Here is a 26941-nt window from a genome sequence, read left to right as displayed (position 1 = left end):
TATTCTTAATTCATTACAGCTGATTGTGCTTCCAGGCATTTCTGCAGTTACCTCCTGTAGTGCCTCTAGGCATCAAATATTGTTTGTTCATACTTGCATTAATAATTCCAAAACCATGCTACAAACAATGTACCAGAGTTTTGTATCTTGAAGTATACACAATGACAAACACAACTCTATTGATATCTGACCACTGTCAATGAGTATTTGTTAGAACTGTAAGGTGATAACTTCATTTTTAAATGCTCAAGCCACATCCACTGGGAGTTAAAGGTACACTCTCAAAAGAGCTGTACTGAAGGGAATGAGTTAATGTAAAATAACTGGCCTAAAGCCCAAGTGCTTAATCCAGAACTAAGACACTTATAGAATAACAGACACAATAGGCCTTCAGCCAGCAATTCCCAACTTAGAAGGGTGTAAGCTACCTCTCCTACTACGAGTGTAGACCACAAACCTTCTTTATGTTAAGATAACTAGTACGAAGCCCAAGTGCTTAAATCAAAACTGAGGTTTAGAATAACAGTTACAATGCAATAAGGCTACTAACAAGCAGTAGTAAATGCAGCAGAATAAAGGCAACTGAATACCTTAAGAACATGCAGCAAAAAGCAAAATAAAGTAGGAGGAAGCACAGATACAGTAAAATCAGATGAGTAAAGTGCGATTTTCTTAAGTAAGTAGGAGGGGAGGAAAGTGAAAATAATTCAAGTTTAAGAGACTAAGAGGGAGGACTTTCCCAACTTGATCTCTCAATACTCAGTAAAATGAGCTGATGAGATGAGACTCAGAGGAGTGTCTCAAATCAGATTTATAGTATAGGAGGGCAACTCTAAAGCCACAAAGTGGTGGATGGATGGGAAAAGTCAAATGCAGAGAGCAGCAGTAGTCAGGCAAAGAACAACAATTTAAACAAGCACTCCAGCTAAAGATTCCTACAAATATTTCTAGTTAAATGAAGAATGCTAATTTTCAGCTTCTCCCACAAATTAGCTGATGTTATTCAGTCTGCAAAGGAATTATTTTCTAACTTTTCTAACTGATCCTAGCCAAGACCTCTTACAACTTAAAATGAAAATAACAAAAGTTAAAGTGGTGATACTTTGCCATTAAACACCTTTAATAGAACCACATAAAAAGCATTACATTGAGTGCTTTTGTCATAAAGTAGACTTCATCAGAATGTGTACATAAAACAGTTACAACACCAAATAAATACTTGTGCAAGCAGTCCTAAGAAACATCAGCCCTAAGAAACATCGCATTAGGTGACAAGTCAAGAACAAAGCTCAGTTAACTGAAAGCAATTACAATTAAAAAACCTCCAAAAGAAAAAAAAATTAAAACAAAACAAATGCAGTACAAGGAAAGGATAAAAAATGAAGTAACCAAACCTTAAATGAAACCTTCACTTCAAAATAAAATGCAGACATAGATCAGCAATAGTCAGGCAGAGAACATTAAGTTAAACAAACACTCTAGCTAAATAAAGATTCCTCCAAATATTTCAAGTTAAATGACGAATGCGATTCTCAGCTCCTCCCACTAATTAGCTGATGTTATTCCCTGTCTGGAAAGGAATTATTTTCTAACTTTTCTAAATGACCCTAGCCAACACCTCTTAAAACTCCAAAAGAACAAAAAACTTAAAACAAAACCGCTATAAGAAAAGGATAAAAAAAAAACAGACGTAACCAAACCTTAAATGAAAAACTTCAATTGAAAATCAAATGCAGAGATCAGCAATAGACAGGCAGAAAAGATCTACTTAAATTGATTGAATACAATAGATTGATCGACATTAGCCACGTTCACATGCTACTACGCATGCACTGAGAATTAATCTCTGCTCAGGCGAAACTTAAAAAAAGACACAAAGAAAGCATTGTTTTTTGAACACCTGCATCCTCTAATTATATATTCTAATTCTGAGATCATACAATCCCCAGGAAAAGGGTATATTCCCCTACCCGGGGATTGTTGTTTGCATGTGCCTATTGTCCATCTGTTTAGCCAACCAAATTGTGTCAATTAAGCCATTTGGCAAAGTTACAACATATATATATATATATATATATATATATATATGTGTGTGTGTGTGTGTGTGTGTGTGTGTGTGTGTGTATGTATAGATATAAACATGTAAAGGAATATCCACCTAGGGCATTTCTCACTAACAACCATGACAGCCAGTGAAGTACTATACTAGATTAGTGTCACTTCCTCCACTAGGTACGAGGGAGCTGTCATGGCCCCCCAGAAAAAGATATAATGAACTCTTCCATGTAAGTAAGAGAGAACTGGACAATGTAGATGTAACATAACCTGTGGCCACCTGCTCCTCTATAAAGCAGGTTGCCTTCTTATGACCATGACAGATCATGTCAGTGGCCCTATGCTACAGCTGCTGTTGCATCTGGTTATGGCCACTGATGGTGTTTACTTGGTTGCTGATGTCCTGGTTGGTCTTGTCTGTAAGGAGGATTTGCTGGTTGTGTTCAGAGAAGACTGCAGCAAGATGTCTTTACCTACTTGGGGGAACTACTCCATCCTCTTTCCCATCTTTTTTGGAACCAATCTGTAAATGTGAGGATATACATAGTTAAGCTGTTAGTCTGTGATGTCACCTGCACCGATATTACAAATTCCCAACTCACAATCTAGAGGTACCACAAACTATGTAAGCCCTGACTCAGGCTGAGACATGTGCCATCAGTAACTGCACCTGCAACATCATAGGTGTGCCTCTAACATAGCACAAATGCAGCATGTACTTGTTAGACCTGGCTCTGCAGTCTGGCTTGATCTCCTGACGTGTTCTTCTGTCATAGCCTCACAACATCTCATGTACAGCCTCCATCAAATATTTAAATAGCTTCATCTGTGCTCCTCTGTATCCTGTCTGTCACCCTTCATGTTGAATTGCTGCATATATTACCTATATACCTATATGCCTTTTGATATCACCTACCCTACCCATGACACATGTTGTCAATCATAAAGCAGGTATACTAGCAGCATGGTCATAGTACACTAGTATGAGTTCCTTGGTCTTTAAAGGTGTGTACCACAACATGCCATCATAGCCCAATGCAAGCCATACCTGAAAATGTCATTAACACTGCTTATGATGACCTTGTGGTAGAGTGGTGCACATACATGTCTTCATGTCAGTACACACACTCCCATCTCAAAACATCATGTAGCAAATGTCTTGTACTGCATTCCATATAATCACCTTAAGCTTTTATCAGTCCCTGAAACAAAAACAGAGAGAGACATTTTGGGAATAAACACCTTCCCCAGCAAGCAACATCAGAGAATCACAGTTAGACATTTAATGTGCACCCCCACAAATAGCAAGAGAGAGTAATATCTGTATAAGCAAACTCCCGCCAAACAATATCGCAACAGACCACAGATCTTCTGAAATGCATGGTCACTCCCAAATACAACATAGAGAAACAGATGTTTAAAGGCACTCTCCCCTTTATAACTACAACCATGGGTACACATTTTCAAAAATTACCCCCCCCCCCACCCACTAAACAAGATGCAGACACATTGTCAGTTTCAGAACCCTAGCCTTCCCGCAACTTCAAAGAACACAGAAAAACTGTTTGAAAAGTATTTATATCCACACAATAAATTGGAAGGCAAATGGTCATCAGCGATGTCAATCCCCAGTCCATAGCCCCCTTTGAAGGCCCATCTACTGCATTTCCTGCAAGCGTACCTTATGCTGTCAAAAGTTAAGTACTGTGGCTGCAAATGCAAAAGCCCTTTTGTGTCATCCATCCCCATTCAGCCATCACTTGTTGACAATCCGGCACCCTGTACAGCTCTAGAAACAGCAGCAGAAAAGCAGCTGTTCTATCAATATAGTTACCAATCATGTGCAGGCGTCTGATCACTTACCTCAAATGTAGTAGGTTTGGACATCTTGAGCAATCCTTTCTTCTGCACACCACGTCCTTTTCTCAAAGGTGTTAGATTCCATTATTTGATGAGCATTTCAATGACAACAGATGCAGTTATAATGCGATTTCAAGGCTGACAGCATAGCATGGCAGTTATGCTAATGTGAGAATTATAGGTACATCTCTTTGAGATGCACTTTTTTCTCAGTGTTGCACTGGACCAAGGCTGGGCTACAAGGCTCATATGTGATTGTTCACCTGTATAACTGGCTGAGAAGTGCATGACACATGAATAGGTGGGTCATTGACCCCAGTAGACGTGGATATATTAAACTTTTTTTGTGGTACCTGGTGGCACTAAAGGTCAATAATGGACCCAGATGTGGGTTCTATGGCATATCATTGTGCTATTTACACAAAAACACTGACTGTACTAATACAGCAGCAGAGTAATGTCATAGAAATAGATTGGTCTAATTAATAGTAGATTGTGGTTACTAATGACAACCACTGCCTGCAGGCTAACACACCACAGGAAACACCTACACTGTCCATGTGGGTCAAGGTGCTATCTCATTCACCAAACCTGTGTGAGGTGCCCACACTATCAGGGTAGTGATCATTTGTCTGCCGCAGCCTGTCCTCCTAGCATGCCAAGTGCAATGCTATACCCCACACATGTGGATATGAACCCCTTTCTTGCTATGTTCTTACAGCACACAGTGGTCAGATTTCATTGCATGAAATGCATAATGGTGGTGAAATGCATGGTATACCAAGGGCATGATAGCTTTTCACCTACTATGAACTGTACCTCTGGCTGATCTGTCACATGCTGATTGCTGCCCATGTTTAAGTCATTGTTTTTGCTGGTGTTAAAGTGTCCCACTGGCATGGTCAATATGTTATCCGACAACATTTTTATACTTGGCCATATCTACCATGTCTTTCCTTGTCTTTTGGATATAACACATTACGGTATGTGTATTCTAAATCACCTATTGGCCCCTGCTGTCTTGCATTGCACCATCTGCATCATACTCCCTCATGCACTCAGGGATCTGGGTACAATCCATGTCCTCTTGCCTCTTGTGATGGACTGCCTGTAGTCTCACCTTTCCTGTAGTTTACCCAGTCAGAAATACCGCCAAACTACCACTGCATACTTAATACTTTTTGATTTCTTCAGGTAATTTTAGGCCAGAGGGTCATACATATCTGCCGATGTTTTTCTCTGTTCTGTCTCTTTCTTTTTTGCTATCCTTCCATTATATACACATGCTGTTTGTTGTTTTATTTCTCTCAATTTATGTTATTATTTCATGCAGTCTCAACAATTGCTGTCAAATTGACCTGTTGTGTCCTTTTGGGTCTCCAGCTCTGTCTAGGCCTGTCTCTCCATTGAACAGCAAAGGTCATCCAGTGTTGGTGGCTTGGAGGGGTCCATTTTAGCCTCTGATGATCTGTCAATGGTGTAGGTATTGTCACACCTTCTGGAGATGCTGCTGATAGTTCTCAATACATTGCCTGATAGGAGTTGGAACAGATTGTTTATGGCAATGGTAGAACACTGGCTTGACATCCACATTGGCTGCCTGGAGAATTTATGTGTGACTATCAGAGGTGTAAATTGCCTGGTCCTGCCTAGGATGCCAAATGAGGCAGGGCCCAGATGGGAGGGTAGTTGCTGAGTTGTTGACCTTTGTCTGGGTGCTACACTAGGCAGCATAAAAGGGAGGCTATCACAACACCTAATCTCCTATCATTGTGTTCCCTTTCATTGTGTTTTTCTTCTCCCCATTTTGTAGTCCAATCCTCCTGATCAATGCTTGTCCTCCGTCCTGTTTGTCTGTGCCTCTGTATTGTGTCCCACCCCCTTTTATGTTAGCACATTCACTGTTGGTCTTTGTGATTTGTGTTTATCAGCTCCTCCTGCCATCCCTATGCCATCTATCCTGCCCACAGTTTCTGTTTACTTCCTTCCCCTTTACAATTCTTAAAAACAAAAAAATGAACAGAAAAAGAAAAATGGGCAGCTGACACATAAAATATACTCTTTCTTTCTAATTAAACTCTATTCCATTCCAATTTTTTCTTTCCCCTTTTCCTTTTGTGTGTTCCTCTGCTTACTGTCCTCCTTTACTACTATCCTATACAGCCATTTTCTTCCCATCAATGCACATAAATTATCAGGAACTTCGCTTGGAAGCTCTTATTATGGCTCGTAGCAGTTCTTGTAGTGGAGCGACCACAGGTGGATGTACCTCTTTATGGGCATGCTCCATGCACACTGCTGGGATCCTTACACAGTATATTTCTCTATATAATTTTCACCAGCAGATTATTTATTTAGTTAATTGCCATTCTACTCAGCCACGCCCATTGCACAGCTGCACTGTGTGTGTGTGTGTGTGTGTGTGTGTGTGTGTGTGTGTGTGTGTGTGTGTGCGCGTGCCTCTGAACAAGGAAATAGCTGCAATTTATGAACATAGTGCTCCAGGGGTTCAAATTCAAGTGCTATTAGCTGTAACAAATGAGCATTTCCACATAATCCTTTCTTGTATTAAAAACAGGCAAATGCTAATAAAAAAGTAAAATATTACTGCTGCTCAAAACTGCCCACTTTTGATAATTAGAAATAGATTTAGTTTTTTTACTTACCTAAGGAATGATCTAGCTGGTTCGATTTTTAGGACAACTGGATCTTCTTTGTATATAAACTGAACATTTGTTTTCCGTACTGCAGAGTCAATTTTTAGCTTAACACCTAACTCAGATGCCTTGTTCTGGGCAGGAGTATAACACTCCAGCATCGTATCTGACACACTAGGAAAAAAACATGGACACTTTTGTTAAAGTAAAATGTCAGAGTGCAGGTTGCATTTAACCATAGCTAGCAAAAGCAGCATTTAAATAAACAAATGCCTACCTGTTACAATAAAGAAAATAAAAATCTATCTTTGCCAGTCTGGAAAGTAAGTTATATTACCATTAAATTAGACCTACACAAGACGTGAAATGTCAACAAAGGATATTTTCAATCAGCCTAATGTCATTTGAAATTAAAAATCGGTACTCAGGCTCCATCTACACAATTTTATAATGTCATTTGAAATTAACAATCGGTACTCAGGCTCCATCTACACAATTTTATAATGTCATTTGAAATTAACAATCGGTACTCAGGCTCCATCTACACAATTTTATAATGTCATTTGAAATTAACAATCGGTACTCAGGCTCCATCTACACAATTTTATAATGTCATTTGAAATTAACAATCGGTACACAGGTTCCATCTACACAGTTTTATAATGTCATTTGAAATTAACAATCGGTACTCAGGCTCCATCTACACAATTTTATAATGTCATTTGAAATTAACAATCGATCGGTACACAGGCTCCATCTACACAATTTTATAATGTCATTTGAAATTAACAATCGGTACTCAGGCTCCATCTACACAATTTTATAATGTCATTTGAAATTAACAATCGGTACTCAGGCTCCATCTACACAATTTTATAATGTCATTTGAAATTAACAATCAGTACTCATGCTCCATCTGCACAATTTTAAAAATGTGAGCTGGTCAGTGGAATTCCAAAAGAGCTAGGGTGTCATTAGGTGGGACTTCTACCATCCTGCAATGGTATCTCAATTGTGAAAAACAGATTTATCTATGGCATGATATCATACCAGGAGTAGATCATGCCTTAAACTAATTAGGCATTCTGTGGGGTTGCCCTAAGAAAGCACAGTTTGACTTAATCAAGAAAGTACATTTGAGTTAGCCCTGTATATAGCAGAGATGAGTAAGGAGAACTTATGACTGGCATGTCCATGGCCCTTAGTGGATGTGTCCAAAGACCCTGCAGCCTGAAATAATGCTCTACCTGTATGGCAGTTCCAGTACTTGTGGAAGTGGCCTTTCCACCATGTAATGCCTTTAGCACCAGTACTGGCATAAGCTATAGCACCAAAGATGTCAAAAAGGCATCTTTACTTAAACATTTTGCATTGGCACTGAATACCAATGTAAAATCATTACGTTTTACAATGCAGCGAGCCTGATCACCATTTTGGAATTAAGTGCATGACTATTTTATGTGGCTTGAAAAATCTCAGCGCTCTTTCTTAAAATGTAACCATGGTGCAAAAGTATACCACCCCATGCGTAACTTATGTTGGATCCTGTCATTTTTTGTCACACTTACATTGTGTCTCCAAGGTTAGGTGAAAGGGAACCATGTGACTGATTCAGGCAGTGGTTTACAGTATTACACTGAATTATTAAATATACCATTTTTATTGAATTATGATACCAGTGAGTATATTAACTTTATATGCACTTCAGGTAATTCCATTAACTGCTGAATTGCTGTTGTTAGTATTAAGATGTTCCATTTTTTTTTCAACTGCCCTGTATGGTGTTGGACAGAAAATTATAACATACATCATGTTACATGCATAAAGACACACATTCATATTTTTTCTCTGCTGATGGCACCTATTCATCTGAGGCGCAACAACCCTGTAGTTTAAATAAACAAATTGGAGGGGCGGTGCTACAGGTGTGTGGAGGAGGGGCTTGTCTTCCTTGTAAAAAAATATTTTTTAATGTTTAACCATTGTACATTTTATGGAGAAAGCATGACCACGATTATGTGTCTCAATAAGTGGCCTTTCCACGCTGTCTCCTTCAAGTCCTTTATGCTGGGGAGTATTACTTCAGGACATACAGTCTCCAGCAATCCCACTCAGTATATCCAAGGACAGAGTTCAGAAAATAACAGAGAAAACATCCAAGATTTCCACTGATTTAAGTTTTTTTTACTGATGTGTTATTTTAAATCAGTGGATAGCCACTGCCATGTGTGGATATGTTTTACATGTACTGCATCAGCTTGCACAGTTCCATTCTGTTGATGTCTGCACATTAATCTTGCTCTAGTGTTTTCAGACACTTCCTGGTGTTGTCCACACATTGTATGCACTATATTGTATTGTACAGCTGTGAGTACACACATTGTATGCACTATATTGTATTGTACACCTGTGAGTACACACATTGTATGCACTATATTGTATTGTACAGCTGTGAGTACACACATTGTCTGCACTATATTATATTGTACAGCTGTGAGTACACACATTGTCTGCACTATATTGTATTGTACAGCTGTGAGTACACACATTGTCTGCAATATATTGTATTGTACAGCTGTGAGTACATACATTGTCTGCACTATATTGTATTGTACAGCTGTGAGTACACACATTTTATGCACTATATTGTATTGTACACCTGTGAGTACACACATTGTCTGCACTATATTATATTGTACAGCTGTGAGTACACACATTGTATGCACTATATTGTACTGTACAGCTGTGAGTACACACATTGTCTGCAATATATTGTATTGTACAGTTGTGAGTACACACATTGTCTGCACTATATTGTATTGTACAGCTGTGAGTACACACGTATGCACTATATTGTATTGTACAGCTGTGAGGTGTTTTTTATTGATCCTCGTTGTGTATTTGTGCTATAGATTCATACAACATATCAAGTACTTTTTTCAATTTGTGTGTAGATTCTGCATTACAAACTAACTTTTCTGGTCCGTATATCATTTTGCTTCCTTAGTTTGGCATTTTTATAATATGTATGTCCTATCAGTATATGGTTTCCTCCTCAGGCAGTTGCCACCTACTATATGTGTTTATAATCTTAACAGCTCAAAGTGCTCACTAGTACAAAGTAGTAAAGGGATAGATAATAGATAGATAATAAATAGATAATAGATTGATAGTAAAGGGATAGATAATAGATAGATAATAAATAGATAATAGATTGATAGTAAAGGGATAGATAATAGATAGATAATAAATAGATAATAGATTGATAGTAAAGGGATAGATAATAGATAGATAATAAATAGATAACAGATTGATAGTAAAGGGATAGATAATAGATAGATAATAAATAGATAATAGATTGATAGTAAAGGGATAGATAATAGATAGATAATAAATAGATAATAGATTGATAGTAAAGGGATAGATAATAGATAGATAATAAATAGATAATAGATTGATAGTAAAGGGATAGATAATAGATAGATAATAAATAGATAATAGATTGATAGTAAAGGGATAGATAATAGATAGATAATAAATAGATAATAGATTGATAGTAAAGGGATAGATAATAGATAGATAATAAATAGATAATAGATTGATAGTAAAGGGATAAATAATAGATAGATAATAAATAGATAATAGATTGATAGTAAAGGGATAGATAATAGATAGATAATAAATAGATAATAGATTGATAGTAAAGGGATAGATAATAGATAGATAATAAATAGATAATAGATTGATAGTAAAGGGATAGATAATAGATAGATAATAAATAGATAATAGATTGATAGTAAAGGGATAGATAATAGATAGATAATAAATAGATAACAGATTGATAGTAAAGGGATAGATAATAGATAGATAATAAATAGATAATAGATTGATAGTAAAGGGATAGATAATAGATAGATAATAAATAGATAATAGATTGATAGTAAAGGGATAGATAATAGATATATAATAAATAGATAATAGATTGATAGTAAAGGGATAGATAATAGATAGATAATAAATAGATAATAGATTGATAGTAAAGGGATAGATAATAGATAGATAATAAATAGATAATAGATTGATAGTAAAGGGATAGATAATAGATAGATAATAAATCGATAATAGATTGATAGTAAAGGGATAGATAATAGATAGATAATAAATAGATAATAGATTGATAGTAAAGGGATAGATAATAGACAGATAATAAATAGATAATAGATTGATAGTAAAGGGATAGATAATAGATAGATAATAAATAGATAATAGATTGATAGTAAAGGGATAGATAATGATCAAAATTAGAAAATGAACATATCTTGTATAGAACTTCAGTTTCCACCAAGCAACACATCACAGAAGAATAGTAATCAACTCTCTGAAAACACACACCCACACACACACACACACACACACACACACACACACACACACACACACACGTATATAAAAATATAATGTGTGTGCATAAAGTAACACACACACACACACACACACACACACACACACACACACACACACACGTATATAAAAATATAATGTGTGTGCATAAAGCAACACACACACACACACACACACACACACACACACACACACACACACGTATATAAAAATATAATGTGTGCATAAAGCAACACACACACACACACACACACACACACACACACACACACACACGTATATAAAAATATAATGTGTGTGCATAAAGCAACACACACACACACACACACACACACACACACACACACACACACACACACACACACACACACACACACACGTATATAAAAATATAATGTGTGTGCATAAAGCAACACACACACACACACACACACACACACACACACACACGTATATAAAAATATAATGTGTGTGCATAAAGCAACACACACACACACACATACACACACACACACACACACACACACACACACACACACACACACACACACACACACACACACACACACACACTCCTCCAAACATGCACATCTGTACACACTTACAGACTCCCAAACCTTTTCATTCAGAGATGTCTGCATTCTTGCAGTTATAATCTGTAAACTAAGTGAGCTGTTACGGAAAGTGTGTCCACATATTTCTTTTTTACAAAGGGTTTTGCTAAACTGACACGAGTATAAAACACTACTAGAAGGGACCCTTAACTTTTAAGGAAAGTCCTTCTGCTATTTGATTTTGCAATTTGCTATTGTGAATAATTCCATCTGTTGAATATGCCTTTTATGCAGTACTAGTACATCCTCTGTTTGGCCATCTTATTATGTGCACTCCTGTGATACGTCCCACAACACTACTTCCATTACTTGCATCTTCTGTCTGTCCTTCATGCTATGTGTTTCTGTCATTGTGCCCCGACTCCATTACCAGATCCTGATACTACTTTACCTACTGCCGCCATGTGGAACTTTGTGGTACTACTACTGACGGTTTCCATTTCATAGTACTATTTCCTCTATTGCTGCTCTCTGCATCTTTATGGTACTTCTCCTGACTCTGATTTCACTTCCTGTGCTCTCTGCATCTCTATGGTACGTCTCCTGACTCTGATTTCACTTCCTGTAACTATTTCCTCTATTGCTGCTCTCTGAATTTCTGTGATACTACTGACTCTAATTTCATTTCCTGTTAATTCCTCACCTCCTAGGGATAATTCCACCTTTACATGTCTGGGCTTCTCTGAGCACTCCTTTCATAACAGGTGAAAGTTCTTTCCTTTTGATTTTCTGATGTTCTTTGGCAGATATTTATGAAATCTGCCCAATCTTTTGTGTGCCACTCAGTGTATTTAATACATGGTATATTGTTATATATACAACAATCTTATATGTTTTTCAAAAGCTTGCTTCCAGTGTTCAGGCCTGAATGTCATCTAAGAACACTACCTCATTACAGTCAACATTATAAAGATTGTCCCCCCCCGTTCAGTGATCAAAATTAGGTTTAAAACTAGAAATATGAGGTGATAGCCTGACATCAACAGGTATTCAATTCCGTAATCTAGGAATTATTTTGTGCTGTAAAATTACTTCTTAAAGATGCTCTACTTGGAATAATAAAATTTATGTTCACGTCTGTGACTCCTAATGTTATACTTTACTTAAGATAATATGTATATATATATATATTTATAACATTTTGTTGAGTTAAGTGTTCCATTTTTGAATTTCTCCAAATCTTTTGGGTTTCTAATACCATGAAGGGAATGGACCCCATTCCTAAGTCAAAGTACGATTAAAGTTCATGAAATTAGTATTGTTTCAATCTTTGATGTCAGCCAGAAGTGCACTTCGTAGCACCCACAATGTGCCCAGTAATGACGACTCCTGCAATTCGTACGGAGTTATCTAAGTACAGTTGTAGATTAGTTTTTATAAGATCTGTTGCTCCTACTACTATTGGAACTGTCTGGGTATCTTTCTTCCACATTGCTCTCATTTCTGCGAGCAAATGCTGATATTTTATGACTTTGTGTCTCTCTGTACACAAGACACTGTAGTCACTGTGCATGGTGATTTCAATGATCAATGCTACTTTTGTCTTCTTTTCATGGACCACTATATCTGGTTTTCTAGCATCTATGTTTTCAACTATTGGTAATGGGTGATCCCATGTGATGCAGACTTCATAATTTTCCCCAGTGCAACAGTCTTGCCACATTATTATGCCTTTCGGTATACAGTCCTTCTGTCATTAATATGTCACAACCAGCAACAAGGTGTGTGACTGTTTCCAATTCTGTTTTACAAAACCTACATTTGCCTATTTCTCCCACATGTTCAATAGTCTTTGTATACCAACATGCACGAAGCCCACTATCTTGGGCTGCCGATATTAACCTTTCATCTCTTGGTTTGAATTTGCCTCTCCTTAACCATTCCTGCATTTGATCCTGATCAACGTGAGGTTCTTCCAGAAGTTTTCTGTACTTGTAACTACATTTATGCATTTACCGCATTTCTTGCCTTCTCATCTGATCCTTCACCTTATATTCTTTCTTTTGTTTTTTTGGCACATTCAGTTGCTGCCTGATTTTTATCTACTTCTGGTTTGATTTCCATTTCTGGTTGACACCGATGTGAAGCCGATGTTATGTCTTCATTATGGATTTCAGCATGTTCATAAAAGTACGTTGTGGCAGAGTTATGTCTGACATCATACAGTTTTATATCTCTCATATTTAATAACCATAACAAGGGTTATTTACTGTCCGTGAACTTCTGTACCGCTGCCTAGCTGAAGGGGGAGCCAAAGCACTTCTCATGTATCTCAACCTCTCAATGCAAGAAATCTGGACATAGCCTAAAATAATGGGGGGGGGGGGGGCAAAGGCCCAAAAATAGGGACTGATTTTAAATATTGGTCTTATAAACTTAGAAAGTTGTCAGAATAACAGGATTTGTGTTAGCATGCATTTTTTTGAAGGACATGAAGTCTGAAATTCAAATGTATGCCATTAACTAGCGACTTCATTCCTCTGTGATTTGTCAGAAAACCATAAATTTTATGAAGACCAGACCAAAAATATGAGGCAAAAATTTGGACATTCTGCACAAATCTGAACAGTTGAAAGATATGTTCCTCTTGACTTTATGCCATGGCTGCTTTTACGCGTTTCTTAATATGTATGACCACAGTCCTTAACAAGCTCTATTTCTTGTATATATATATATATATATATATATATATAGTTATTCTGATAGCGATATCTCTTAGTCATGGTTTGAGGTGTACCATGACTTATTGTCACTATTCTAGGTTATTTTTATTGTCATGATGCAAATTTTAGTGTTTAACTTTTCATACTTTGAGGATCAGAACTGTAGATGCTAAATCCATGTTTTGCTGTTTTGGCACTCCCGAACTCTAAGAGAAAAAAAAAAAAAAAAAAACAAGCTTCAGCTCTGAACACTAAAAGACTATCAGCATTCATTTCTGAATGTCTGTAGTGCTCTACACTATCTATGTTTCTGATAAGGATCTGTTACATATAATATTTTACATGTTCTGTAGTATGTCCTTTCTAATTCCCCTCCTGTCAACCTGTTTTTACCAACCCTTTTTTGAATTATTTGCTGTTTTGTGTTTTGCTTACACTTACCTATCAGGTGTTTTATAACTCATAGCAATTATACTCCTGAATTATCTTCCTAATGGTATTAACTTTTCATCTTGTTCTTTCTTACTTTCACTTGTAAATTAATCTATACACTTTGTTTCTCAGTTTTTGCAGATGTAATTTCTGTATAATCTGTATTAATAATCATGTAATACTATATATATTTACTTCTTATTCTAATGTTTTATTTCTCTGTTTTTACATAGTCTGTTGAGTTATATCCTAGTTCTGGGCTTCCTGTACAATGGCCTCTACTGGAAAAGGGATCTTTCTGAGCTCAATTGAACTATCCTGATTAACAAAGGCAAATAAATAAATAAGTAAAGCAACAGGCAAATAATAAATAATATGCAAAAGGCAGCTTCATTGTGCCACTTCTGTCAGGTGGCAGGGATAAAGCCCTGAATATAATCCAGGTGATTTGTAGGTGACTAGTAGTTTGACCAGTTCTTGAAGCTGGCAGGGGGATATGGTGGGAGAAGAGGATTCATGAGGCTTAAGCCTCTCTGCCTCTGTTTCAGGGGGGGGGAGTGGGGTGTGTGCTTCTGGATACATTTTTCATATAGAATCCTCAGTGGAGATCACAGATCATGAGGACATGATTGACTACAGGGGGGGGTGCAATTGCTCATGTCACTGGAAGGAGGGGTATGCATCACAAAGGTCTATATGCATGACAAAGGCCTATTGCAAGCCAATTCCTTGAAGGTAAGTCTTTGTAGGGAATCTAGGCTTCAGATACCTCACAAATCCTCCTTGGCATGATGCTGCTTGTCTTGGTACACTTGATCCCCCTCCCCCCCCGATGGATGGAATGGGCCATTGGGCCCTCAGCCTGGGGGGATCAGCAGGTCAGCAGAGAAGCGTCATTGTACAGGCCTCTATCTCACTATGTATTTTCCTGAAGTACTGTGAAGGCATATTTCTTCACTTTTTACTAGTTCTTCAGGTAGCTGATATGTTTTATTCAAATACTTGAAGTATGTGCTCCTCATTGTAATTGAGTCACTTCTAAAATTGGGGAGGATCTCATTAGTTTCTTGAGGCATCTTCTTGCCTCTTGGATATCTTCCTATGCCCAGTGTGAACCGCACTTATAGCTGTGTTACACATCTCCTTGTGAAAATGACTTTCAGGCACCTCTCAGAGCAATTATATTAGCAATTGTCTTGGTTTGTTGCCCCTAATCAATTACATTTCTATAAAACAACGTATTTTCCAACTTTCTCTTGAGATTTTCACTGTTATGGTTGTATAAATACGTCTGCTTATAAACAACCAAGTGCCACAAAGTGAAGATGTCCCTCTTCTTCCTCCTTCTTCTTCCTCCTCTTTTTCCGCATCTTCTTCTTCTTTCTGGTCCTCTTCTTTAATTTTGTAATGATTCTTACCTTTGCTCTTGCCCCTCTGTTGGAAGTAAATATCCTCTATGGATTCAGGTCTGGGCTCAGTCTTAGGATTTGTTAAATTCTCTAAAGTTACACATGAGTTTTCAGCATGGCCCTGTTAAGAAACATCCTTTTGTCCCCTTTCCTTTAAACTCACTGAACCAGGTATCCACTATATAGGTCTCTACTCCACTGGCAGGTATAAAATATTCTTATTCTTCTATTTACTCAACTTCAGCATGACTCTTTCTTGCCTTTCTTCAGTAAGATACTTATGTACAAAGCTGAAACAATAGCTTCTAGAATGGCCTACGTAATTATGTGATTGCTAAACTAAACAGAACAGTGCAGAAAGTATTCAAAATAGTTTACACCACTGTCATCACCTAATTACTCCTGTTGAACTGGAATATATGCTATAATCATTTATGTACCAAGCTTCAACCTTTTCTTATATGAAACACCAACTCTCAAAAATGGCAGTATTTTACTCTATGGTGAGGAACCTAAGAAGGTAGGAAGGATTTTTTTTTTGGTTGAGGAAATTATGTAATTTTCTGTACCTACCAGATATCCATACAGACCTACATGCCAACAAATACGGAATATTTCCAAAGGAAATACATATGAGTCATAAAAAAGGCAAAGGAAAGAGATAGGGCAAACAAATGCTAAACAAAAGAAGGCTGAAAGATTTGTTCATGACATAATACTGATTCATGAAACTAATTGTTCAGAATAACATATATATGCAGCTGTATTTTATGATGCGTGTCTGCATCAGCATGCGAACAAGTGTGTTTGATTCTGAGCAAGAGAACATTGATATTTATTATGAAACCCTCTGACTGCTTTACAGACATGTCTGACATTTAGAGATCCATGAAATGCATCTTTTTATTATGTTGTAAAACTACTTAGTATTCTATCGACATTAACCAAACAGACTCATTGTGCCATCTGTGCTTTTCCTAGGTGACAGGTCTATACACATATATATATACATATATATATATATATATATATATATATATATATATATATATGCACAAGTTTATCATAGAAAATGATTATTTTATATTTTTCAAGCTCCTGAGACTAATAAAATATGATATATTGTATGTTCAGTAGAAATTTCACTTTGAAATCTTAGCATTCATATCCAAATAAGCACACCTGTCACGTTCAGTATAGGCACTGAGCCATTTACAGTTGAGAATATAAATAGCAGCAAGAACAGAAGAGAAAGCCACAAAGCCTAAGATGACAACATTACAACTAATATGCAAACAACATATACTTTTTCAGTTTGTAAAACTGGTGACAGGTATGTCATCACACAATGTAAAGGAGATGACATGTAACAGAAATGTGCCAAACGATTGTTCAAACAGTAGCAGTCAAAACTTGGCAGAATCCCATTAAAGCCATCTCTGAATCGAATTACATGCAAAACAATTACAAAAAGCAGAAAAATGGCAGTGCTCTACAATACGTCTAGTGGGAAAATAACTATTTAATGGGGCACAATTAAATAAGTACAGTGAAATGTGAAGCTATTGCTTCTGCATACACAATGCTTTACGTATGTTTTCATATTTGCTTTTGAAGTTTAACCTCTAAACATCCAACAGGTTACAAATTTATAAAAAAATGACTGCACAACATATTCCACAAGTTGATGAGCTTCTTATGAATAAGAAGGTTGAAACTAAATTTAAGGAGATGGGTTGCACAGCTATGTGGCCTCTTAAGAAAGGTGAAAGCACAGTAACGCGATCTGTGTGTTTTACTAGTCATTTAATTTTGTTTACAGGTAGGTCTCAGTGAGGTAGAGGCCCACTTAGGGGGCATTTGGGGAGAAGAGACCTCCACGTAAAAAGCAGTAACAATAAAAATAAAGCAGACCATATTGACTAAAAGAGATGAAATAAAAATAACAGTGACATGAAAGATATAATATAGCAGCAGAAAATAACAGCTGAGGTCTCCTATGTAAACTAATGGTCCCAGGATTAGAGTGCGTGGGTAACTAAGATCTGAAGGGTTGTACAGCTCAGAAATGAAGACTGATAGAATCAGTTCCAGGACAACCGGATAAAGTACTGCAGCATTTTGTAGTGTTAGACATCTTTACTAGACAGCTGGGCAGACAGTCACACAAAATGATATATCTGACACTGTAAAGGCTCACACTTATGGCTATGGCCACTCAAAAGCAATTCTTATCTACGGTTGCTTACCTGTTTTAGCACATGCACTTGAAATTATAACACCTGACAGTTCCTGGCTTTTGTCAGCTCTTTGTTTCCCTGCTTTTATTAACAGTGAATGATAAAAACTAGTTTTGATGTTTTCACACACCGATTCTCTTCATATGTTCTGCACATGCTGAGCTTATGTTATACACGTATGTGTGTGTGTCCCATGTGTTGTATTTTTTTAGCATTATTTACTAACAAACAGTTGTTTCTAGTTCAAAACATGTGTGATCTAAATTCAGTACCAATTGGTGATGCCAAGACATAATTATTTGCACATTTATACGTTCACATTAGGTCTGCCCTAACCAGTCTGTAAGTAATTTAATACAGCAATAGCCTGGGCAGTCTGCTGTTGTGACTTAGATGTTTAACCTTATCAGTTTATCTAGTTAATATCAATTAATTCTTTCCAATCTAGATTGCGAACAGTTACACACACAGAATACTCCACAGTTTTCAATAACTAGCTTTATGACTCGCTTGTAAATCTGTAGTAACACTCTTTTGTCTCTTCTGGATGTACTCTTTAAGATGAGTTTTATGATTACATAGCACTTCCTGGCTATAGCATCTACATTTTCACCAAATGTGAGACCACTGCTTCCAATTATCCTTAAATCCTTGATGTATTCTTACATTATTTATGGCATAAGAATAACCTGGGTTATTTAAACCAAACTGCAGTGCCTTTGTTTTTCTAGTGTTAAATGCCATAGTACTTTTTGACCACTTGTATACTTCATCAGAATAATGCTACAGTATTTTTTTTGGTCAGAAAATGAGTTCACTATGGTCTCAATGTTAGTGTTGTCTGAAAACTTGCTAGCCCAAATATCTTCTTAACTGAAATATCATTCATAAATATTGTAAACAGTATGGATCCAGGCCTGGACACTCGTGGTACTCCCACCAAAAATGGTACATTCTGGAGTAGCTTCCTCAAATTTTACTTTAAAAGTTCTAGTAGTTAGTCACTTTATATTTGTCACATTAAAGTTATTTGTATACTTTGCCCTAATAATTTCTTTATGTGGGACTGAGTCAAGTGCTTTTTTTTTTAAAAGTCCAGATAAACTACATCCTTTGATACTCCCATTTCAACAGTTTCCCATATATATTGGTAAACATTTATCTGGTTTGATAAGCATGACCTTCCCTCACTGAAAGCATTCTGACAAATATCTAAATCAGGTTTTAACTTCAAGTTCATTAATTTTTAATATTACTCTCTCAAAACATTTACCAACAGTGCAGATCAAGCTTATGCGATGGTACTTATCAGTGGAATTAGCAGTCCCTTCCTTAAATGTAAGTACCATAAGTGTTGTTTTCCTGTCTCTACAGGCCTCTGAAAAGCCAGTGCAATCCCTAATACTGTTCAGGAATGTTTGTTTGTGTCTTTCGGCTTTTCCCGGTTAAGGGTCGTCACAGCGGAATTCTGGTCCGCTAATGATTGGCAGTAGAGTTTTACTTGCTGGCTTGTCGGGCCTAACGCAAAACCTTCAACGAAGGAACGCCCGTTCACGCATGTCACCACACAGAAGACGCTCTAACTGAGAATCGAATGGGTAATGTCTAACTGTGAGGCGACAACACTACCACAGCACCACAGGAATAACTACTTTAAACCACCTGGACCTGCTGCCCTGTTTGAGCTTATCTCTTTAGGGCACCATAATTTTCACTGTAGACATTCTTCTCAACATTATTTTGACTTGATATCTCTGAGAACTTTTCAGAAAACAGAATAATGAATTGTTCCTTGTTGATTTTTAAAACATTATCCTTGGGCATACAAATACTGTTATACTTTCCTTTCCTAGAGCTCTTTAAATGTTAAAATAGGAGGCGGAGCCTAAATGGCTAACTGAAAGCAACAATGTTTTAGAGCTCCATATAACTGGTTAAATACGACAGGAAAAAATATTCTTTTTTTTTTCTTCAAAGTATAAAATCTTATAAAGGACTAATTTACATAATTAGAAACTTTGGTGAAGTTTTACAAACAATTTCCTGTCAAAAAGCATGGAGTTATATTCACTTGTTAAAATGAGCAACTCAAGGAATTCTCACCAGGATGCTGCCTTCAAGAAGGAACTACAACAGATGGCATCTACCCAGCAGGAGTTGTCTTTGAAGATGGATGATTTTAAAGAGAACCTAGAAAATCTTAAAACAAGCAGTCAAAAACAGGCTGACACCCTCAAGGAAATTCTACAACAACACCAGACAAGGATAACAGGAATAGAGGTTTGTCTAAATGACTTAGAAAGCAGACTTAAGGAAGAAGAAACACAGAAAGAACTGCTTCTTAAACAAAACACTTGGTTGGTTAATAAAGTAGATGACTTGGAAAATAGGGAGAGGAGAAATAACATCAGGATTTTTGGATTACCTGAAAACGCAGAAGGTGAGGATATTATTTCCTTTTTATCAAGCTGGATCCCTGACTTTTTAAATTTAAAAGAAAAACTTTCCTTTGGCATTGAAAGGGCACATAGAGCTCTTGGGAAACCTGCCACTAACTCAAACTCTCCTCCTAGGTCAATAATTATCAAATTTCTTTCATACTTGAACAAGGAACTGATTTTAAGATCTGCTTGGAGGAAGGCACCTCTAAAATATAAACAGAGCCTGATAAGATTTGGTAACGACTATTCATCTAGAATAATGGAACAAAGGAAAAAAGTGTGGCCAATGATAAAGTTTCTGAAACAAAATAACATCAAGGCACAACTTGCATATCCAGCTAAGATATGAATATTGTATGGCAATGATCTGAGAACTTTTATTGACTTAGAGGAACCTCTTCATTTATTAAAACTAATAATGTGATTACTTTACCAGTAGATATTGATTGGATGTCACCTTCTCTCAAGAGAACAAAAGAAACAAATGTCTGGACAGATGTCAAAAAGAATAAGCAAACGACTGATACAGTTACAGCCAAATCTCTCAAAGCATCTACTATGATATGAATTGTTTTAACATTACTTTAAAGGACATATTTTACTGCCTGAAATTTTAAAACAAAGGTAACTAACTACTGGAATCTTTATCTATGTTTTTTTGAAAATAGATGACACATGAGAGTTTTCACATTACCTCAGGTATGTAAAACAGGGTACTTTTCTTTCACAGAAGGAGGGTTATATAGCACATACAATATTTATACTGTAAATCAACATAAATAGTATATGTGTATTTTCTCTTAATTTTCTCTTTTCTTTCTCTCTCTTCTCTCTTTTCTCATTATTTATTTTAACTGCATCTTGTCTTCTTCTTCTTCTTTCGGCTGCTCCCGTTAGGGGTCGCCACAGCAGATCAACTGTTTCCATTTCTTCCAGTCCTCTGCATCTTGCTCTGTCACACCAACCACCTGCATGTCCTCTCTCACCACATCCATAAACCTTATCTTAGGCCTCCCTCTTTTTCTGTTACCTGTCAGCTTCATCCTTACCATCTTTTTCCCAATATACTCTGCATCCCTCCTCAGCACATGTCCAAACCAACATAATCTTGCCTCTCTGGCTTTGTCTCCAAACCTTCCAACCTGGGCTGACCCTCTAATATACTTATTCCTAATCCTGTCCACCCTCATCACACCCAGTGCAAATCTTAACATCTTCAACTCTGCCACGTCAAGCTCTGACTCCTGCCTTTTTGTCAATGCCACTGTCTCCAACCCATATAACATAGCTGGTCTCACTACCCTCTTGTAGACCTTCCCTTTCACTCTTACTGGTACTCGTCTGTCACAAATCACTCGTGACACTCTTCTCCACCCACTCCATCCTACCTGTACTCTCTTCTTCACCTCTCTTCCAGACTCACCATTACCCTGAAGTGTTGATCCCAAGTATTTAAACTCATCCACCTTCGCCACCTCTACTCCCTGCATCCTCACCATTCCTCTATCCTCCCTCTCATTCACACACATATATTCTGTCATAGTCCTGCTGACCTTCATTCCTCTTCTCTCTAGAGCATATCTTCACCTCTCCAGGGTCTCCTCCACCTGTTCCCTACTCTCACTACAGATCACAATGTCATCTGCAAACATCATAGTCCACGGGGACTCCTGTCTGATCTCGTCTATCAACCTGTCCATCACCATTACAAATAAGAAAGGGCTCAGAACTGAACCTTGATGTAATCCCACCTCCACCTTAAACGCATCCGTCACTCCCACCACAGACTTCACCGCTGTCACACTACCCTCGTACATATCCTGTACCACTCTTACATACTTCTCTGACACTCCCGACTTCCTCATACAATACCACAACTCCTCTCTAGGCACCCTGTCATATGCTTTCTCTAAATCCACAAAGACACACTGCAACTCCTTCTGACATTCTCTGTACTTATCCATCAACACTCTCAAAGCAAACATCGCATCTGTACTGCTCTTTCCTGGCATGAAACCATACTGCTGATCACTAATCATTACCTCCCTTCTTAACCTAGCTTCCACTACGCTTTCCCATAACTTCATGCTGTGACTGATTAGTTTAATCCCTCTGTAGTTACTACAGCTCCGCACATCACCCTTATTCTTAAAAATTGGTACCAAAACACTTTTTCTCCATTCCTCAGGCATCCTCTCACTTTCCAAGATTTCATTAAACAATCTAGTTAAAAACTCCACTGCCATTTCACCTAAACACCTCCATGCTTCCACAGGTATGTCATCTGGACCAACAGCCTTTCCGTTCTTCATCCTCATCATAGCTATCCTTACTTCCTCCTTGCTAATCCATTGCACTTCATGATTCACTATCCCTACATCATCCAACCTTCTCTCCCTCTCATTCTCTTCATTCATCAACCCCTCAAAGTACTCTTTCCATCTGCTCAACACACTCTCCTCACTTGTGAGTATGTTTCCCTCATTATCCTTTATCACCCTTACCTGCTGCACATCTTTACTAGCTTGGTCCATCTGTCTAGCCAATCGGTACAGGTCCTTTTCTCCCTCCTTAGTGTCCAACCTTTTATACAACTCGCCATATGCCTTATCCTTAGCCTTCACCACCTCTCTCTTTGCCATGCACCTCATCTCCTTATACTCTTGTCTACTTTCTTCATCTCTCTGACAATCCCACTTCTTCTTTGCCACCCTCTTTCTCTGTATACTCTCCTGTACTTCTTCATTCCACCACCAGGTCTCCTTGTCCTCCTTCCTCTTTCCAGATGTCACACCAAGCACCTTTCTAGCCATCTCTCTTACTAGCTCTGCTGTAGTTACCCATCTATTCGGTAACTCTTCACTGCCATCTGGTGCCTGTCTTAATTCTTCCCTGAGCATCACCTCACAATTACCATTTTTCAGTTTCCACCATTTGATCCTTGGTGCTGCCCTCACACTCATCCTCCTCTTCTTGATCACCAGTGTCATCCTACAAACCACCATCATATGCTGCCTAACTACACTTTCCCCTGCCACCACTTTACAGTCTCCAATCACCTTCAGACTGGCCCTTCTACATAAGATATAATCCATCTCTGTGCATCTTCCTCCACTCTTGTATGTCACCCTATGCTCCTCCCTCTTGTTAAAATACATATTCAACACAGCCATGTCCATCCTTTTTGCAAAATCCACTACCATCTGACCTTCTGCATTCCTTTGCTTAACACCATACCTACCCATCACTTCCTCATCCCCTCTGTTTCCTTCACCAACATGCCCATTGAAATCTGCCCCAATCACCAGTCTCTCACCCTTGGGTACAGTCATCACCACTTCATCCAACTCACTCCAAAATTTTTCTTTCTCATCCATCGCACACCCAACTTGTGGAGTATATGCACTAACAACATTTATTATTACACCATCAATTTCCAGCTTCATAAACATCACTCTATCCGACACTCTTTTCACCTCCAAAACACTCTTAGCATACTGTTCCTTCAGGATAATGCCTACGCCATTTCTCCACCCATCCACACCATGATAAAACAATTTGAACCCGCCTCCAATACACCTAGCCTTGCTCCCCTTCCATCTGGTCTCTTGCACACACAATATACCAACCTTCCTTCGGTCCATCATATCAGCTAGCTCTCTCCCTATACCAGTCATACTGCCAACATTCAAAGTTCCGACCCTCACTATCACAGTCCTAGCCTTTACCTGCCGTCGGGCATGCCTTCTGCCTCTTCTCCTCCTTCAGCCAACAGTAGCCCAATTTCCGCCAGCACCCTGTTGGCCAACAGTACTGGTGGCGGTAGTTGTTAACCCGGGCCTCGACCGATCTGGTATGTATATGTGTACTTTTGTCTGTATGTATGATTTGGCAAAATTTTATGCCGGTTGCCCTTCCTGATGCAACCCTCCCCATTTATCCGGGCTTGGGACCGGCACAAAGAAATGCACTGGCTTGTTTAACTGCATCTTGTCTCCCTTTCTAAATTCGCTTCTATTTACTATATTAATATAGTCTGTATATATTTAATAACTCACTATCTATACATAGATAAATAATAGTCTAAAATAATCTAGTTTTAAGGTAGACTAATTGGAATAGTGAACTTAATTAATTATTACAATATTTATTAGATTAATGATAGTCACTGTTATGCTTATTGGGATTGGGGACATGTTCGTGATTAACTTTGAAATGTTCCATCCATGTACATATGTCCTTTGAATTATTTCCTTTTAGTATTAACAACTATATATTTAAAAAAAGGGAAGGAAAATGTACTGTTGGTTAAGAGAAGTGAAGCTTTCTTCACATTCTATTTGCATTGCCATAGCAACAGTAAACAACTGCTGCAGTTTCTAATGACACTGTGAACCTGCAAATTGCATTTAGCCTCACAGATAACAAATAAAAAGAAAAAGTAATGCTGTTTAGTTATTAAAATGAAAAACAACCTAAGCAAGGTAAAATAAATACATAGTAAAACTATTTGTAAATATTTTATGATTTATCCTCATAGGATTACATATTCCTGGAAAGACTACTGAAATATTCCCAAACTACATGTGAACTTAAATGTAGTTGCTTGATTAAAAAGTATTACCCAGTTTAATATGCTGATTTCACAAGCTGTCTGCATGGAAAAATTACATTTTATATGTTAGTTGAAATTGTCAGTCTCTAGTGCACATCAAAAGATACATATTACGTTTTGCAACATGTTATTTTTGCAGTTACCTCACACTCTGTACAAACTCACTTGGTAACTGATAGCTATTCATTTAAAATATCAGTTTAAATATTAAATGTGCCCTTGAAATGCTATTGACATTTTGACAAAATATAATCTGAACTGTAAAATGAATGACTTGAAAGAAGTGAAGTAATGCATAGATTTCAAAGATAGCTCTTGACACTACAGTAAAAGTAAAAATATATATTCATAAAGAAGTATTGAAATGTTTTAGTCTTCCAGTTAAAATAGCTTACTGTCAACATTTTGCGATATCAGAAAGTTTGAAGAGCTAGGAAATTACTATTCTTTGTCTTTATAATGATTATTAGACAGATGTTAGACTCTGCTTTGTTTAATGAATTGTGACATATGTTTATGAGGAAAAGTGGACTCAATTACTCACATTGGACTGCACATTCCTGGAAACTCAACTGAAATGTCCCCAAATTACTTGTGAATTTAAATGAAACTACCTGATTAATAAGCATAATTTACTTTAACAACCGGAATCCATAAGCTATCTTCTCTATATATGTTACATTATATATGTCACTTGCATATGACAGTCTCTAGAGCACACTAAAAAATACATATTATTTTTGCAACATGCTATATTTGCACTAACCATACATTCTGAACTAACTCAATTGGCAACTGATAAGTTATTTATTTGAAACATCAATCTAAATATTAATTGTGCCCTTGAAATATTGTTGCCGTTTTGACAAAACAAAACCTGAATTGAAAAAGGAATGATTTGAAGAAGTGAAGTATTGTACAGATTTCAGACAGCTACAATATAAGTAGAAATATATACATGCAAGGAAAAATTTAAATGCTTTATACTTTTAGTTAAAATAGCTTATTGTTAACTTTTTGCTTTATCAGAAAATTTAAAGAGCTAGGAAATTATTTCTAATTTGTCTTTATAATGTTTACTAAAGTGATGTTAGTCACTGACTTGTTTAATGGATTGCAAGTCATGTACAAGACGGACTACTGAATGTTATTTCTGTTTACCTATGTTTGCTGAATTGCTTTTATTAGTACTGATTTAAAACAAGGGAAAGAAAGGGAAGGGAAATATCTGTTTTTGGTCAAGTGAGGAGAGGCTTCAGAGTATTCTAACTGCCCCAAAAACTATCTGAGATGCTTTAAATACTATTTGATTAATACTTACCTAAGGTAAGTCTTGATTACCATATAGGTACCTTCACATTCATTCTAGACCTGATGTGACTACCAATTCTGGAAGCAGGAGGTGCCCTATGCAGGATGGGAATTGTCAGGGTAATCTTAGTTCATTCTTAGACTTTGCTTTATAAATCTATTAATATGTAAAAACACTGCACACTAGAATGTAGGGCACCTCTACACAGAGTCAGGATATCACTGATAAGCCATGTCTTTTCA

At 37.2% G+C, this 26941-nt stretch overlaps 1 protein-coding gene across 2 annotated transcripts in view; it reads right to left on the bottom strand.

The window, feature by feature from the left end:
* MET (MET proto-oncogene, receptor tyrosine kinase) overlaps positions 1–26941 on the bottom strand; it is a 1562736-nt gene that overhangs the window by 556319 nt on the left and 979476 nt on the right. For both annotated transcript variants that reach the window (XM_044088706.1, XM_044088705.1), the window contains exon 9: positions 6582–6746. In XM_044088706.1, the coding sequence (XP_043944641.1) occupies positions 6582–6746 (165 nt within the window). The remainder of the gene's footprint in view (positions 1–6581; positions 6747–26941) is intronic.

Source organism: Protopterus annectens, chromosome 11.part0 (genome assembly GCF_019279795.1).
Source record: "Protopterus annectens isolate FY-2018-M chromosome 11.part0, PAN1.0, whole genome shotgun sequence".
NCBI lineage: Eukaryota > Metazoa > Chordata > Ceratodontiformes > Protopteridae > Protopterus > Protopterus annectens.
Note: the sequence above shows the minus strand (reverse complement) of the source record. Positions and strands in the feature narration are given on the sequence as shown.